The sequence below is a fragment of the Delphinus delphis genome, chromosome 20, assembly GCF_949987515.2.
Source record: "Delphinus delphis chromosome 20, mDelDel1.2, whole genome shotgun sequence".
In the NCBI taxonomy this organism is placed as follows: Eukaryota; Metazoa; Chordata; class Mammalia; order Artiodactyla; family Delphinidae; genus Delphinus; species Delphinus delphis.
The window spans coordinates 48,757,001-48,774,919 of NC_082702.1; the positions used below are offsets into that span (position 1 = coordinate 48,757,001).

General features: G+C 49.6%; 1 protein-coding gene and 1 long non-coding RNA gene across 6 annotated transcripts in view; one reads left to right on the top strand and one right to left on the bottom strand.

Moving 5' to 3' along the window:
- The window catches only part of LOC132416804 (uncharacterized), a 69,712-nt gene extending 61,414 nt beyond the window's left edge, over positions 1-8,298 (bottom strand). Inside the window, exons 1-2 of one of the 2 annotated variants that reach the window (XR_009517728.1) lie at positions 8,081-8,162; positions 5,829-5,932 (exon numbers count right to left, since the gene is read on the bottom strand). This is a non-coding gene — a long non-coding RNA (uncharacterized lncRNA). Of the gene's footprint in view, positions 1-5,828; positions 5,933-8,080 lie in introns of both variants that reach the window. The other variant, XR_009517729.1, reaches the window with a different exon arrangement.
- MON1B (MON1 homolog B, secretory trafficking associated) lies at positions 907-17,104 on the top strand. Of its 4 annotated transcripts, none has more exons than XM_060000403.1 (6): positions 907-927; positions 9,210-9,367; positions 11,249-11,569; positions 12,094-12,913; positions 13,275-13,422; positions 16,812-17,104. In XM_060000403.1, exons 2-6 carry the CDS (start codon positions 9,220-9,222, stop codon positions 17,019-17,021), a joined length of 1,647 nt encoding a protein of 548 aa, XP_059856386.1. In that variant the 5' UTR covers positions 907-927; positions 9,210-9,219; the 3' UTR covers positions 17,022-17,104. The 4 variants fall into 4 exon arrangements, with proteins under 4 accessions (XP_059856386.1, XP_059856389.1, XP_059856387.1 ...); XM_060000406.1 differs by lacking the exon at positions 907-927 and adding an exon at positions 8,606-8,667; XM_060000404.1 differs by lacking the exon at positions 907-927 and adding an exon at positions 8,663-8,797.
- Positions 17,105-17,919: the final 815 nt, after the last annotated feature.

The following is a 17,919-nucleotide window of genomic DNA, read 5'->3' on the forward strand; positions in this document are numbered from 1 at the left end:
CGCTCCCCGAGGGGCGGAACCAACGGCTCTGAGGCTGATGCAACCGACACCTGACATTGCCACAACACCCGAGAGATTACCAAAAAAGGGCTGCTTCACACAGCAAGCACCTCACCTGCGTCCGCCCCTATAAATTTTGTTCATGCCCGCACCCGAGCGCGACTTCTCTGGCCCCTTTCTCTCGGACCAGTGAACCTCGCCCGGGAGCGTTCCCAAATAAAGCTTGTTTAAGCTCTCCTCCGTCTTTGGTGCCGTGCCTTACAATTTGCTAAACTGGAAAGACCATAACCCTGCTTACCGAGAGGACCCCCTCTGCATGACTGAACTTTTTATATCTGTCTTTGCCACTCAACATGCCACTCGGGCGGACATTCACACTCTTAAGAATAGGATGCTTACTGGGGATGAAAGGAGGATGGTTGTTGACAAGGCTAGAGAGGAAGCACACCAGCTCTATCTAGCAGATCCAGGTGAAACTCCAGAAGCAAATCTGGCATTCCTATTGCTGAGCCTAATTGGGACCTAAAAATGGACGCATGCCACACCTAGAGCATTATATCAATAGAAAGTGTAGCGGGTCTTCAAAAGGGGGTACCTAGGCAAAAGAGCTTAAACAAAATTCAGGAGATAGAACAAAAACCCAGTGAGAATCCATCAGCGTTTATAGAATTTATCAAGCTCATAGATGCTACAGGGATGCAGATCCTGAGGCCCGAGAATAAAAGGATGGCAAATATGACCTTCATCGGGCAAAGCTCCCCAGATGTAAGAAGAAAACTACAAAAGTTAGATGGTGCATTTGGAATGGACCCTTCTCAATTGGTAGGTGTTGCTTTTAACGTGTTCAACAACAGGGGATGACGACAGAAGAAAGAAGATGCAAAACAGAACACCACTTCTCTGGCAGCAGCATTGGATTCCCAGAAGGTGAGTAACCCAAAGAGAGGTAAGCCACCACTGGGGAAAGAACGATGGGCTTACTGTTAAGGAGGAAGGGCACTGGAAAAAAGATTGCCCTAGGCTGAAACACAGGAACAAAAACGATAAGAGGAAGCAGGGAGGCTCTCTTGCATGGTAGAAAGAGAGGAAAGCTCATGGTAAGTGAAGAGGCCCGGGGGCTCCCTTGGACTTGAGGCATCAAATTCCAATCTCCCCACAGGAGTCCCGGGCAACTTTGACAGTGCGGAAAAAGTTGATTGACTTTCTAATAGACATGGGTGCAACATATTCTGTGGTAAACACCAAGGTGGCACAGAAAACATCTCAATCCATCCTGGTCATGCGAGTCTCTGGAGAAGTACAAAATCGTTCATTCTTACAACCTCTAGAATGTCAACTAGGGGACCTCACCCTGAAACACATTTTCTTATATATGCCAGAGTGTCCAATCCCTCCTTTGGGACAGGACCTCCTTTGTAAATTAAAAGCTCAAGTAACATTTTTGACAGAATAGCTTGACATCAGGGACCCACCAGAGCACGCTTTGAGCCTACAGATGGGGCTCATGGAAACCCCAGAAAAGGAGACGGAGCTCTTTTCCCCCCTGAAGTCTATGAAAAGGTAAGGCCAGAAGTGTAGGCTGACAGCACCCCAGGGAAAGCCAAAAATGCATGGCCAATATGAATCCCATTAAAAAGGAATGCTGGGACACCTAATCTAAAACAATATCCTCTGAGTCAAGAGGCCCAAAAGGGAATTCAGCCAATTCTCAAAAAGTTTTTGAAAACAGGACTGATTAAACCTTGCAAGTCCCTGAACAACCCCCCTATTCTCCCGGTCAAAGCCAAACTCGGCAGAGTATTGCTTTGTCCAAGACTTGAGGCCTATGAATGAAATAGTCAAAGATTTGCACCCTGTGGCACCTAATCCGTACACTGCTCACAGCGATTGCTGGAGAATACAGCTGGCTCTCGGTTTGGGACTTGAAACATGCTTTTTTCTGCATTCCTATCGCAGAAGAATCACAGCAGCTATTTGCTTTTACGTGGCAGGACCCAGAAACACAGGTAGTCCAACAGTATTGTTGGATTGTCCTGCCTCAAGGATTTAAGAATTCCCCTACGGTAAGCTGCTCTTTGCAGGAAACCGCCCTCAGCAGGAAGCCCCTTTCCTTGTCACTTTAGCAAGGCTATATTGTAACTAACTTTTAAACCAAGCAGCCCCATGCTCTACTCATATCTGACCCAAGCACACCTTTCAAATCTTTTAATCAAACAATACCTTACCTAACTTTTCGGTTCTTTCCATAGATCAAAGCAGTAAAAATGAAGAATAAGTAATTAACAGATGACCAGATCTCTTCCCTAGCTTCCCTTTCAGTAAACTCTGGAACAAACTGTGTGAGCAAACTCTGTGAACAAGATAATGTCTAGAGGAAGATCAGAAGTCGACAAGCCTGCACACAGTGGGCGGTGGCGCTAACTCTGACCCCCATCTCAATGATTAACTGAGATTCCTTCTCTGTTTCCCTTTCAAAACTTTGATTTCTGAGCAAAATCTTTGGAGGTGGTTTTGGGTTGAGGCCACCATCTTCCCAGATTGCTGGTGTTCTGATTAAAGGCACCTTTTCTTTCTACCGACATTTGTGAGTATTGATTTTGTAAGCGGCAAGCTGCAGGACCTGATTCATTCAGTAACACTACTTCGTTTGGGGAAATGTTGGCTAGGGACCTCAGAAACTTAATATTGGATGAAGGAGTCTAACTCCAACATGTGGACAATTTGCTCATAGCAAGTCCTACATATGATAAATGTCTATAAGATACCATCAGAACCCTGAACGATTTGGCCAGTTGTGGATATAAGGTCTCCCAGAAAGAGGCCCAGATATGTAAGCAAGTCACCTATCTGGGCTCTTTCCTCTCCCAAGGACAGCGGGATCTTTTGCCTGATAGAAAACAGGCAATTGCAGGCTTGGGAATACCCAAGACCCACAGGCAACTGAGAGGGTTCCTGGGAATGGCAGGGTTCTGTCAGATTTGGATCTCATAGGAAAACCCCTCTATGAGGCTTTAAAGGGACATGATCTTGAGACCCTTACTTGGACTAAAGAGTGCCAAACAGCCTTTGAAATAAAAACAAACTTAGTCTCAGCCCCGACTTTGGGATTACCAGACTGAAAGAAACCTTTCAAATTGTATGTCCATGAAAGGCAAGGCATAAGTCTTGGGGTGTTAATTCAAGCTCTGGGGAATATCCCCTCACCCACTGCCTACTTCTCAAAACAACTAGAAGAGACTGTTAAGGGACGGCCACCTTGCCTTCGAGTTGTAGCCACTACATGTGACAGACTTCAGGAAGCTGAGAAGTTTACTCTGGGGCAACCCACCACTGTGGATGTCCCTCGCCACGTCCTTTCTTTACTGGAACAAAAAGGGGGCTATTGGCTGAGTTCTGGGAGAATGGGAAAGTACCAAGCCATTCTCTTAGACAATTCCAACGTAAGACTTCAGGTCACTTCAGCCCTAAATCCAGCCACATTGCTCCCAATTGATGCTGCACAATTCCCAGAGCACAACTGCCTACACTTCATTGAGCTAGTGTACTCTAGCAGACCAGACTTAACGGACCAACCCTCAGCTGAGCCAGATATGGAACTGTTCACCGATGGAAGCAGCTGCATGGACCAAGGTAGCCAACACACTGGGTATGTGGTGGTAAACCTTAAAAAGATTGTTGAAGCAAAAGCCCTGCCCCGCAGGGAGCTCAGCTCAGAAGGCGGAAATCATTGCACTGACAAGAGCCCTACTCCCACTGAAGGCAAGGGAGTAAATATATACACAGACTCTTTGCTATGTGTTCTCCGTGGTGCATGCTCACGGGGCAATCTGGAAGGAAAAGGGGTTCCTCACTTCGAACAATAAAGACATAAAACGTTCTTCTGAAATCCTGTCACTATTGATAGAGACAGAGTAAAGGGACAAAGTAGGTAATTAAATAGTTAATCCCACTAGGGTATTGTAGGTAAAGAAAAAGGGGTGGGAGACCCCTGTAAGTTAATGATCACTCAAGAAAGCAGGTTTGCTTAACCGCAAAACCAAGCAGGCTTGCTTAGCAATAAAACCATGGAACAGAAGCATGAGAAATGCCCCAAAACAATAAAACAATGGTGTCATGAGAGCCATATCCTGCCCAGTGAGCTCAGTAAGTTAATGACCCCTAGGACATGCTCTCTGCACACATAAAAAACAATAATTTATGGAAAGGTGACATTTCAAAGTGAAAGACCCTCATTGTACCGAGAGCTGAAATCATTTTTCCATAGTGCCATGACGCTCCTGGCTTGACCATGTAGGGACAAGAAAACTCCCCTGCCCAACCTGGAGGATGACCTGATGATGGAACTGTGACATCTACTCAAGAATGAGGAAGAAGGTGGTCATCTCCCCCTCCCCACTTTTCCTCTGATTATAAAACTGTAGCCCACTGAGTTCTCAGGGTGCAGCACCCTCTCACCCACCCACTTGTAAGCCTCACAAGTGTCCTATTCCAATAAATCACTTCTTATCTATCACTTTGCCTCTCGCTTAATTCTTTCTGTGCTGAGACATAAAGAACCGGAGCTCCCTGGAGCCCCCCGAAATGCCACCTAGTGGTTTCACTGTTAGAAGCAGTCCATAAGCCCTCCCAATTGGCCATAATGCACTGCCCAGGCCACCAAAAGGGTGAAACTCATATAATAGAGGGCAACTGGTTAGCTGACCAAAGCTGCAAAGAAGGGAGCAAAGAAGGCAACCATCAAGCCATGATAGGATCACTTCTCCCACAGACTGACTTGTCAAAACACCAGGCAGTGTATTCAGAAAAGGACAAGGAGAGGGCCGAAGAGTGGGGTTTCACTCTTGACCACACATCACCTGGCTGGAAATGTAGTGCACAAGGAATTGTTTTGATTCCTGAGATACTCCTGGACACTGTGCTGTAGCACATTCATAATTGTACCCATCACGGGAGAGATGCCACCTTACGATGGATTCGAAAGTATATAATGGGGCCTAACCTACAAAAAACCATCCAGTGAGTCACCCAGAATTGCATGATTTGGGGTAAAAATAATTCAAAGGCTTCTGTTAGGCCTCCCCAGATGGGGACCCAACACAGAGGAACCTGCCCCACTGAGGACTGGCAAATAAAGTTGACTCAAATGCCTTGAGCTGTAGGAAATTTCAGATATCTGCTAGACTTTGTGGACACTTTTGCAGGATGGGCGGAAGCATAACCCACCAGGACAGGAAAATTCTCTGAAGTGGTTCCAGCCCTCCTTAAGGAAATTATCCCCGGGTTTGGACTGCCTAACACCCTTCAAAGTGATAACAGGCTTGCTTTTGCCTCTAGCATAATCCAACAAATGACGTCTAAAGCACTACAAATTAATGGGCAGTTACATTCATCCTGGGACCACAATCAACAGGGAAAAAAATGAGAAAATGAATCATATATTAAAAAGAAGCACTGCTAAAATAGGTCAAGAGAATAATTTAACTGGGGATAAGGCTCTGCCAGCTGCCCTGCTATGGATCAGAGTGGCTCCCAGAAGCAGGCTTAAATTAAGCCCCTGTGAAATATTTTATGGTAGGTCCAGGTGTCTACCTGGACCAGGGAATCTGTAAACGCTCTGAAAGATCTAGCTGTTGCTAATTAGTTAAAATTTGGGGCACTATACTGACCTCTCTTCAAGAGTTTGCCTCCAACAGGTCTGCCTATCCAACTGAAGTAGCCTTACATCCTTTCCGACCCAGAGACTGAGTCTTCCTTAAAACCTGGAGAGAACAAGGGCCTGAAGTTCAGCTGACTGCAAGGCGGACAGGACCACATGTGGTATTACTTACCGTGCACTCATCTGTCAAGTTAGCTGAAGAAAAGCCATGGATTTATCATACTCAGATTAAAGCAGCACCACCGTCATCAGAAAATGGCCCAACTCCCGAAAGGCCTAGAGAACAATGGGTTTGTGAACCCTTAGAAGACTTAAGTTTGCTCTTCAAAAATGATAAGTATTGAGATTGCAATTTCATTATAACTGGAGAAGGGTGGGTCAACCTACTTGTTTAATCTTGTTCAACTGAACAACACAGCAATCTAGTGTAATTATGACACAGTCAGAAAGTTAAAATTAATAGATATGTATAGAAACTTGAACCAAAACCCCCAAGTCCAATTACAAATTAGACAACAGAAGGACTGAGGGATTTCATCGGGTTCAAATAATTGAGAATTGTCCTATCTACCAAAGATTCTAAGGACTATTCTTAGACTAGAATAGAATATTCTTATCAGCCCAAGGCTGATCAATTCCATTCTACAATCACCCACATCACCCCTATCTAGCAGGAAGTAGCCAGAGGGGTCATTGCCCCTTTTCCCATAAGATTGTGGAATGGACATTGACAGTGGGGAATTGTAATAGGGAATAACAAATCTGACTCCATATTAGATCTGTTTCTTTTACTTTAACCTTTGATTTCCGTTGCTTTTGTTACAAGTTAATCACTAAAAGGATGTTGCCTATAGCATGAAGCATACATACTTAATGGCCCGTCTCAGGTAACCCTGCCCCCTCTGCCTGAAAGTTAAACTAAAATACCTTCGTTCAGCTCACGGGGAAACATCCTGACCCAAGCTACCTGTGAATGACTGCAGGAAAGAAGAAATTAACATATCCCCTCCTTGAGTCTGGTGAAATCAGAAGATATTTGCAAAACGTATGGGCTTTTTACTTTACCTCCTCACTTGCCTCCTCTCTGTTCTATAAAAGAAACTAGCATCCAGGGCTTCCCTGGTGGTGCAGTGGTTAAGAATCCGTCTGCCAATGCAGGGGACACGGGTTCAAGCCCTGGTCTGGGAAGATCCCACATGCCGCGGAGCAACTAAGCCCATGCGCCACGACTACTGAGCCTGCGCTCTAGAGCCCGTGAGCCTCAACTACTGAAGCCCGCCCGCCTAGAGCCCATGCTCCGCAACAAGAGAAGCCACTGCAATGAGAAGCCCAAGCACCGCAAGGAAGAGTAGCCCCCGCTCGCCACAACTAGAGAAAGCCCGTGCGCAGCAGCAAAGACCCAACTCAGCCAAAAATAAATTAATTAAAAAAAAAGAAACTTGCATCCAGACCCCCTGCAAGACGGTTCTCTAGGACCCTAGTCTGCCATCTTCTCAGACTCCCAGCTTTCCAAATAAAGTTGTTATTCCTTGCCCCAACACCTCCTGTCTTGATTTATTGTCCTGTCATGCGGCGAGCAGAACGAGCTTGGACTCGGTAACAATGAGAGTCAACTTCTCCTAAGATTGCTCAACGTAAATGGGAATCCTGTGGGCAGTGGAGGTCGGGGTTCCAAGTAGGCTGGTCCTCAGGGACTTTGCCTCATTGAGCTCCATTCGGTTGACCAAAGGGGAAAGAGTGGGAAGCCAGAGATCAACTGAGAGCAAAGTGAGAGCGACACAGAGGAAGAGAGAGAAAGGGAGATATTGGAGGAGAGAAAACTGAAGAACGACTAAGACAAAGACCTGGAGAAAAAGACGTAAAAAGAGCTAAAGGGATAAGGAAGGAGGGCACACAGACACACGGGGACATAAACATCGGAAGAGAGACAGAGATGCAGACGCAAAGAGACATCCAGACACAGAGAGAGAAAGAGGCTCAGAGACAAGGAGTCGCGGGCAGAGACATTCAGAGCAAAGAAGGAGAATCCAGAGCAGGACTGTCTACATCTGCGCTCACCCTCACACTAAATTTGTCGGCTAGGACCGCCTGATGCAGCCCAGGAAAAGAATATCGGATCATCCGGACCGCGCACTCCTCTAAGCTAGCTTAGACACCCTCCAGGGGACGGATCCCAGCGGCGGGCATCTTGCCCTACCCTCGTCCAGCCAGTGGTGGCGCTCAGAGGCCGAAGGGGCATTTTCCTCAACCAACGAGGTCTCAGAAGGCTCCCAAAGCCTCGCCCACAAGCACCCTAGTTAGGCCTGGGCTCCTAATCTGCATGGCTCCGCCCACAGAGCCCTATCTTCGGAAGCGAGGTCAGCTCGGCCTTTTGCCGGTCTGGGCAGGCCCTGGTCAGCCTACACATTGCCTTTACAAACTCACCCCTCTGCGCCATGAGCATGTCCACGGCTCGCGCTTGCCTTTTTCCAGAGGCCGCTAAGCCCTTCGCCTGCCTGAATACCCAGACACCCACGAATACTTCCTACATCTGAGAGGCCCGCCTCTCGCCTTAGAATCTGAGTCCCATAGGCTGGCCAGCCTGCGCACGGCACTCCGATTGGAAGCGGTGACTGTCCGTCAATCATTTTCTCTCTGTCAGACTCCACTCCACCCTCACGCCCCTGCCTTTCCTGGTGGATAAAGGAGGGTGAAGTTGCCTCAATTCTGGCGAGCACGTCTATAGACCAGGCACGGGCATCTATCATGACCTAGGCTGCGAACCTCCTCCAGTGAAGAGAGGAATAGGCTCGAATCTTCGATTGGGTCCAGAGAGATGTCAGTCAAGGGATCGGCGGGTGCAATAGCAATCCGACGCACAGTATTGGTGGAGATACGAAGCCGACGGAAAGCGGCGGAACGGTCGGAGGGGACCGGCTTCGCTTGATTGGGCCATAAAGGAGGCAGTGCCGCCCTCCGTACTCCGGATTGGCTGAACGTGAGCCGCGCTCCCCTCACGCCGGCAACCTTGGGTACGAGAAGTGGCCCGGACTCGCCCCTGTTAGCCGCTGGTGCGGGTGCGGTGGGAACGAGGGCAGAAAGGGCTCTGGGTTCCGGGCCAGATCCGACGTAGATCCGGGAGTGGCGCGCGCCTTCTCTACGGTGAGGGAACACAAGTGGGTGGCGGGAGAGAGGGGTCCGGCCCAGCGAGCGAATGAAGGTCCGCAACCGGAAGTGTCTTCAGAGCCGCGTCGCACCCGGAAGTGTGGCAGGAGAGCGGCCACATCCGGAAGTGTGATGCTTCCGCGGCTGCGGGAAGTAATGGTACCTGGCCAATTGAGATACGGAGTTAAAACAGGTGTTTATATATCTTTATTTCCAGAGGCTCGGTAGAGCCTCACTTTTCGGAAAGTGTTGGAGGTTGCAAGTATGTGGTCGTGTTTTTGAATGTCTCATCCTGTTGAAACGCGAGGGGAAACGAGCCCCAGGAGTGTGTACAAGGGGGCCAGGTTCAGTAACAGCTTTTAAGAAGTTTCTTTTGCTGCGGGTCATTCTCCATTCCCCTCCCCCACAGGGATGTGCAGATGGAGGCCGGAGGAGGCACTGCTGCCCCAGCCCCCGGGGACGCGGAGGACTTGGAGGAGATGCGGTTCCCCAGTGGGGAGGCTAGAGACGGTGGAGGGATTTGCAGGGACCTACCCGGTACTGGAGATGCGAGCGTGGAGAAAACAGGTATGCATTCCCTTCACTGGGGTCTTGGAAGGAATCCCTAGTGGGTGTTATTGTTGGGGGAGGTCCATGGGGGACCAGAGGGGAGCCTTTTGGGACTCGGGGAAGTAGTTTAAACCATAGCTTGGGTCAGTGGGAAGTCATTGTGTACTCAGGTTGTAGTTTAAATGATTGAGGAGTGAAAAAGAAATGAATGGGCGTCAATGGATGTTCACTGGGGAGTTGGTATGAATTTAGGTAATGGACGAATCAGAAAGGGATCCGTTGGGGTTAGAGAGGGGCACTAGGGATTGAGGATGTTAAGGTCAGTGAATGACCAAAAAAATATTAATACGGTCAAAGGGGGACTATTTAGAAGTCAGTCCCCCTTTGACCCCTTTGGGGTCTTTAAATCATTGAGGTGGGAAAGGGGATCAGTGGGGGCCAGTGGGCGCTCAGAGTATTTACATCATTGAGGAGTTGATGGGAGTTGTTGGAGGGAGTCTTTAAGGAACCAGATCTTAGTGGACGTTAATGATGATCATTGATGGGGAGACAGTGGACATCAGTGAAATTATCTGGGGAGTCAGAGGACCAGTAGGAAGATCTTTGAAGACTCTGGTGTACGTGTAAAGGTATAGAGTGGAGGATCAGCGGAAGTCATTGCGGAATGAGTGCTCATTGACCACTTTGGAATTAGTGGATGTTAATGGGGTCATTGGGAAGGATCAGTACACTTCACTGAAAATCAGTCAGTAATTGGGGGGGAGGGCGTCTTTGAGAGCTTGTTGGCAAGTATGGGAGTAGGTACTTGGGGACTGTCAATGAGAAAATGAGGGAATATGAGGTCATTGGGATTTTATGAGGAAAGTACTGATATATAGTTTGCCAGTGGATAACACTGGCTGTCACTGGGGATCAGTGGACATCAACTAAAATAAATGGGAGGGTAGTCAGTAGAGGGCAATGAAATTGTGGATTTCATTGGTGAATGTTAATGATGGTCATGGTGAAGGGCAACAGAGATCATTAAAGTCCTGTGTGTTAGTGGATGTTATGGTGGTTATTGTAGGGAGGGGAGTGGATAACAGTGAGAATAAAGGGAAGTCATATCAATGAGAATAAAAGTCAGGGGAGTCAGTGGAGGTCACTGGAAGTCTTGGATGTTAGTAGAGGTGGTTAACGGTGGTCATTCTTGGGAATGCAGTGGACATGGAGTAGATTAAATTGTGGGTCGGGGCAGTCATTGAAGGTCATTGAAGACCCAGGTATTAGTGACGTTAATGTGGGGTCATTGGAATGTTAGTGAACAGCAGTGGGAATGAATAGGGGGTGAGGGGAGTCCTAAAGATCCAGATGTTAGTGGATAATCGTGGCAGAATTTGGATTAGTGGTCATCACCAAGACTGGGAGAGTCAATGGGGTCATGAGGATCAGTGGACATCAGTGAGAATAAATAAGGGGTTAGGGTGGTGAGGGGCACATTCAAAGACACAGATGTTAATAGATGTAATGGTAGCTATTGAGGGGTGAGTAGACACCAGGAAAATAAATGAGGGGTCCGAGACTAATGGGGGAAATCATTGAAGATGAAGATATTGATACTCATTCGGAGGCAGTGGAGTGCTTTGAAGACTTCGGAATGGCAGTCATTGAAAGGGGAATAATTAGTCTGTAGGGATATAAAGGGTTCAGTAATGACAGTGAGATGGGATTATTGGAGTTTTAGGGGGATCGTTGAAACGTAAGTGTTAGTGGATGTCATTGAGGGGCAGAGGAGACACCTGGAGGACTGTGTCAGCAGCAGGGGGTCATTGCAGGGCTGGTAGGGATTTGGTTGGTCTGTGGGCACATGGGGTTAATGGGAGTCCACAGGCAGATGACTCACCAGGGGCTCCCTTTCAGGATCCGAGACCAAGGACCAGCCACCCGGCCTGCTGCTCCAGTCCGAGGCTCCATCATGCACCTATGGGCTCTGGGGTCCGGCAGCCTCTGAGAACAGTCCCGTGGGCGGCCCTGAGAGTGGCTCAGGGGGCCAGGGCGGGGACCCCAGTGACGAGGACTGGCGCAGCAAGCGGAAGCACGTGTTTGTGCTGAGTGAGGCTGGCAAGCCCATCTACTCGCGGTATGGTAGCGTGGAGGCATTGTCAACTACCATGGGTGTGATGACAGCTCTCGTGTCCTTTGTGCAGAGTGCAGGAGATGCCATTCGCGCCATCTATGCTGGTGAGCAAAGGGGCAGGAGGCAGAACAGGTGATGGTGACTGGGACTGTGGCTGTCTGTCCGGCAGTAGGTCTTTCTGTCTGGCTGGCTGCCTGGGGGACTATCCAGCTAGTTAGGAGTGAGTCAGTGTGTGTGGAGGCTGGCCAGGCGTCTGTCTGTCTGTTGGCCCTGATGGGTTCTGAGTGATTAACTCACTGGGATCTAAGTAACTGGCTGGATATTTCCTTCTTGCCTAAGAGGGTGGGTTTGGGGGCTGTTGGGCTGAGTTGGTGCCTCTCTAGCTCTGTTAGTCCTTGCCGCATCTTCCTCACTCCATGCTGTGTGCCTGATTCCCTGACCATCCCATCGTGTCCCTGCAAATGTCCAAACTCCCCCAGTTTGTCCTTACCTTAGTGCTGTGTCCCTAGAGTGACCGTGTGGGCTTGGACCAGGAGTGTATGCCTTCTGGGGAAGGGTGGAAGAGCCCCACCTGAGCCCGTCTTGTCACCACTGACGCATCTCTACCCCCGCCCCTTCCCTCCCCCAGAGGACCACAAGCTGGTGTTCCTGCAGCAGGGCCCACTGCTGCTGGTGGCCGTGTCAAGGACGCCTCAGTCAGTAGCACAGCTGCGGGGGGAGCTTATGGCCGTGCACGCACAGATCGTGAGCACCCTGACGCGTGCCAGCGTGGCCCGCATCTTCGCGCGCAAGCAGAACTACGACCTCCGCCGCCTGCTGGCCGGCTCGGAGCGCACTCTAGACCGGCTTCTGGACAGTGTGGAGCGGGACCCGGGTGCCCTGCTGCTGGGCGCCGTGCGCTGCGTCCCCCTCGCTCGCCCGCTGCGGGATGCGCTGGGTGCGCTGCTCCGACGTTGCACGGCGCCTGGCCTGGCCCTCTCAGTGCTGGCGGTTGGCGGTCGCCTGGTGACAGCAGCCCAGGAGCGGACTGTGCTGGCCGAGTGCCGGCTGGACCCAGCCGACCTGCAGTTGCTGCTGGACTGGGTGGGGGCACCGGCCTTTGCAGCGGGCGAGGCCTGGGCGCCTGTGTGCCTGCCCCGCTTCAATCCCGATGGTTTCTTTTACGCCTACGTGGCCCGCCTGGACGCCTTGCCTGTCTGCCTGCTGCTGCTCGGCACCGACCCCGAGGCCTTCCACGACATGGCCACCTGCCGGCGCCTGGTCGAGGACGGCATGCACTCCCTTGGGGCCATGCGCACCCTCAGGGAAGCTGCCAGCTTCTCCAACACCCCATCGGCCGGTGCCTCGGCCTACAGTGTGCAGGCTGTGGAGGCCGCCGGCCTCCGGCACTTCCTCTATAAGCCGCTGGACATCCCCGACCATCACCGCCAGCTGCCCCAGTTTACCAGGTGGGCCCCTACCCTGCAGGCAAGTGGCCCGGTGGGAAGGCTTATCTAAGTGGAAGGTTCGGCAACTCATAGACATGAGTCTGGAGAGAGAGCCAGCCATGCTCTAGAGAGATGCAATAGAATGGGCCTGCCCGATGCGGGAGGCTCAGCCAGCAGCCTCGAGAATTCCCCTGTTCTAATGGAGAGGAGGGCCCCAGGACTCAAGGAATCCCCGAGTCTGATGGGGAGCTTAGGCCCTGTGAAGCCTCCAGTCTAATGGGGGAGGCTCAGCTCCTAACTTAACTCCCTAGACTGAGGGGAGATAGGCCAGCCAAGAAAGCCCTAGACTGACCTTGTCCCCCACCACCGTCCATCACTGCAGCCCCGAGCTGGAGGCCCCATACAGCAGACAGGAGGAGCGACAGCGCCTGTCCGACCTGTACCACCGCCTGCACGCGCGCCTCCACAACACCTCCCGGCCCCTGCGCCTCATTTACCACGTGGCTGAGAAGGAGACGCTGCTGGCCTGGGTGAGTTGAGTGGGGGGCTCTGAAGGAGTTAACTGCCCCACTTCAAGCCTTCTTTCCCTCCCCTGTATCCCCTCCAGCTGTGACGGCCTCCTTCAAGTGCACCACGCCTTGGCCTGGGCTGCGGTTCTGCCTCCAGAAGTGTCCTGGCCACTCCGTGTGTCTGTGAAACCCAGCAGTTGCAGTGCCCAGAACCTTTAGTTCCATCATTCTGTTGACCGTTCCCTCGGTCAACAGTAACCATCTGGTAAATACCAGAGAAACAACCAGTAGAGAGTCTGGTGGTTTTTTGGTTTTTTTTCTGGAAAAACAAATTTATTTTTAAAATTTTAAAATTACTGAAAACATTTTAAATGTTCTAAGTAGCAGTAACTGTCTCTATCAGACAATACAAGTGTGAAAATTACTAGCAGAAATATGGAAAGACGCATACTATTTCAGGTAAAATTGAAATACAGAGTTTTCTGAATTTCATTCAATAACGTGTTTCCAGATATTAGGATCTTCTGCCATCATGTGGAAATTTTTGAAATTACAGTTACACAAAAAATTCCTGTATCTGACTGGAGTATTCCAGTCAATACTAGAAGGAATAAATGAATCCAGTTGTAAACAAGGTAAATATTCTTAGAAGAATTTAGTGAAAATTACCATGCACAGTTGCTCCTTGTTTCTGTCTTCTTCCAGAGAGAAGATGTTCACTGTACAGTGTTCACTGTAGCTTAAGGAAACTGCATGACAGACACTCAACTTCTTTTTGTTTCCAAGATTCTTAGCAGTTATGCCTAGGACTCTCCCAGTTCATGATCTTAAATTTCTTTAATACTCTTTAATTATCTCTTTCCATTCTTAGGCACTTAAAACACAAAAGTGCCAAATCTGAATTTGTTCTTCACATAAAACAGAAATTAAGTTTTCTTCTTTTTAGACACATGCATTGACACTTGTAGACAAACCACCAGTCTACAGTAGAGTGTCTCCTGGTTAGCCACCAGTAGAGTGTCTTTGACTTTCAAGAGGCCCCGTTATCCACCATCACTGTGCTCGCCGATTTCCCATGAGCCCCGCCCACGTGTCTGCAGGTACCAGTTGAGCTTTGACGCCATGAGTTCCCAGCACTCTTGAACACTACAGGCTTGGTCCCCTGCTGTGCCTTCCACCTGGGGTATCCTTCCCTGGGGTCTCCTCAGGGCTCCTGTCCTCACTTCCTATGGGTCTATTCAAGGTCAGCTTCAGGGCGTTTGGTCAGGTGACCCCACGGGAAACGGCACTTTCCCCTAGATTCTGCTATTTAGTGCATATTTATTACATCATTTATTTGCATGCCTGTTATGTATCAGGCATTGTTCTAGGCTGAGAATTTTATTTAATCAAAAAAAATTTCTTTAGCTTTCATTTTCAAGCAATTTTAGACTTACAAAGAAGTTGCAAGAAGTTACTTTAAATAGGTCCTTCACGTAGTTTCTCCAGATGTTAACATAACCACAGGAACTCATTAAATCAGGGAATTAACATCAGTACAATCACATCTTATCCACAGACCTCATTCAGACTTCACCACTTGTCCCACTAATATCCTTTTACTGGTCCAGAATCCAGTCCAGGATCACATATTAGATTTGTTTACTGTGTCTCCCTAGCCTCGTTTATTCTGGAACATTTCCTCAGTTGGTTTTTTGTCTTTTATGACTTGGGCACTTTTAGAAAGTACCAGCCAGTTAGTTTGTAGAATGTCCCTCAACTTGGGTTTTTCTAATATTTTATCAAGACTAAATTGAGGTCATGCATTTTGGGCAAGTGTATCACAGAAGTGATGTTGTGTCCTTTTCTGCTTCATATCAGGAGGACCACAACGTCACTGTATCCCATTGATGATGTTAACTTCTGTCGCTTCATTAAGGTGGTAGCTGCCGGGTTTCTCCACTTTAAAGTTAGGTGTTTTTGCCCTTTGTAATTAGTAAATATCTTGTGGTGATTTTGTAATTAGTAAATATCTTGTGGTGATTATGTCAGTGTTCTCTTTTCACCGTATTTTCATCCCCTAATTTTTTTTTTTTTTTTTTTTGTGGTATGCGGGCCTCTCACTGTTGTGGCCTCTCCCGTTGTGGAGCACAGGCTCCAGACGCGCAGGCTCAGCGGCCATGGCCACCGGCCCAGCCACTCTGCGGCATGTGGGACCTTCCCGGACCGGGGCACGAACCCGTGTCCCCTGCATCGGCAGGCGGACTCTCAACCACTGCGCCACCAGGGAAGCCCCATCCCCTAATTTTAATATCCATTACTGACTTTTGCCTTTGACAGTTGTTTCTCCGGTATTTGCCAGATGGTTACTTTTCTGACTCCATCATAACTTCATTTATTGGTTGAGATTCTACTGTATGGAAGAACTTTCCCTGCTCCTATTTATTTGTTGAATTTTGAATTTTATATTATGGAATTTTCTTGAATTCATTGGGCTAAAGTCTTTTCCTTTCATTTATTTGTGTGCTCAGATTGTCTCTGAGTTAGCCAGCAGGAGCCATGATTTAGCCAGACTGGCCCCTGTATCTTTTTGACACGTCTGCGTGACCGCTTAAGCACTTCTTACTTTCTGGCACAAGGTATTCCAAGCTCATTTTGTACTTTCTCTGTGCCAGTCCTGAAATTGGCCATCTGTCCAATGAGCCCTTGTACCTTTCAGTGGAGGACGGTATTTCAAAAACAAGATCTGGTAGGCCCAGGATTTTAAATCGGGCGGTCAGGAAATGACATCCACGTAGGAGGGGAGGTCCCAGGTCGTGTGGGTATCTCCAGGAACAGTACACCTGGCAGAGGGAAAGGACTGTGCAAATGCCATGAGGTGAGGCTGAGCCTGGTTATGTTTGAGGAATAGCAAGGAGAGGCTAGAGTGGCTGGAACAGAGAGAGCGAGGGGGAGAGCAGAGAGAGGTGATGTGGAAAGGTGCTGGTGACCTGGTCAGGTTAAGCCTCTCAGGTTGGAATGAAGATTAAATTGCGTTAATCCTCCTATTTTGCCCAGGCTACAGATGATAAAAACAGGTGTGTGGCGCTTAGAACAGGACTTTGTATACAACCATTGCTCATTAAACATGAAGCATTGTTGTCACCATCCCCAGTGCACACAGGAGTGAACTGAGGTCCAGAGAGTGTACATACACACACACAGAGCCAGCATCACCCAGCTAAAGCCACTAGATCTCGCTCATCCCTTGGCCCACTCATGATACGATAGCATCAGCTTACCCACTTTAGCCCAGTGACCAGGCAGCACCAAGGAGGAGCTGCTGCCAGGTGCACCTTCCAAATGGGACCGGTATGGGGCTAGGGTGGGGTGGACAGCACCGGGCATGGCCAGCTCCGGCCCAGCTGACCCTGTCTCCTCTCAAACCCCAGGTGACCTCCAAATTTGAGCTGTACACCTGCCTCAGCCCCCTGGTGACCAAGGCAGGTGCCATCCTCGTAGTGACCAAACTCCTGCGTTGGGTGAAGAAAGAGGAGGATCGTCTGTTCATTCGTTACCCACCCAAGTACTCCACACCCCCAGCAGCCCCAGCTGCCTTCGCGGACCAAGCTTCCCATAACGGCCTGTTTACTGGACCTTGAGAGGCGGAGCTCCCAGACTGTGCCGTGTGGGGAACCACCACCTTTGGCTTTTACTTCCTGTCTCCACCCTGGAAATGGGCCGGGGGCGGGGGGGAGGGGGAGGTTGCTGGTGGTGGTGTCTGTGGCTGGTCCCTGTCTCCCCGGGCAGTGGAGCGAGATCTGGGGGGCTGCCCACACATGAGCCATGGGTGGCAGTGTGACTGCACACAGGTGAGCAGGCTGCTTCCCCAGCCCCCTTCTGCCCCTCCACCGCTGGGGAAATCCGTAGGACTCCCTCTTCCCCTCCCTCTGCCACACCTCCTTCACTTGGATGATGTTGCAACCTCTATCAGGGACCGTCTCCTCCAGTCCTGGGCACCACACCCTCCGTCCTGCATCAGGGGTTTGCCTCCCCCACGGGATCTCAGCCCTGAGGGTCCAGGGCTGGCCAGGGTCTCCTTGGGTGGCCCACGGGGGTTCTGGAATTGGAATGCAGGACCAGCCTGTGCCCAGAAACGGCCTGAAGATATTTTAAAGAAAAAAACTGCATATAAAAAGCCTAAAACCGACCCCCATAAGGACATTCCTTTGTGCTTCACGTACGTCACCTTCACCCAGTCAAAAACGGCCCCCCTCAGTGCTGGCTGCTGCTAGTATTGAGAAGATGGCCTCCAGCGCCTACCTGTCTTTGTAACCCGCGGCAAAGCACCTGACTTCACATGGTGGCTGAGATGCAGAATTTTTACATAGATCCACTTACCTTCCACGGCTCATTCTACTCACTCGTGAAATGGAGAGACCTAACCTCTCATAGGCTGTTAAGTGAGGATTCGTGAACGAAGAGGGACTCAACGCATGCGTACCACCACACAGCGTATGGACATTTGTCCCAGACTTGCACAACCTGCACAACACAAGC

Bases quoted from the DNA above. Each gene is read 5' to 3' on its own strand.
- MON1B (XM_060000403.1), top strand. From the start codon at position 9,220: ATGGAGGCCGGAGGAGGCACTGCTGCCCCAGCCCCCGGGGACGCGGAG. The intron at 12,914-13,274 runs GTGGGCCCCTAC...CCATCACTGCAG, and splicing joins CAGCTGCCCCAGTTTACCAG to CCCCGAGCTGGAGGCCCCAT. The intron at 13,423-16,811 runs GTGAGTTGAGTG...CTCAAACCCCAG, and splicing joins AGGAGACGCTGCTGGCCTGG to GTGACCTCCAAATTTGAGCT.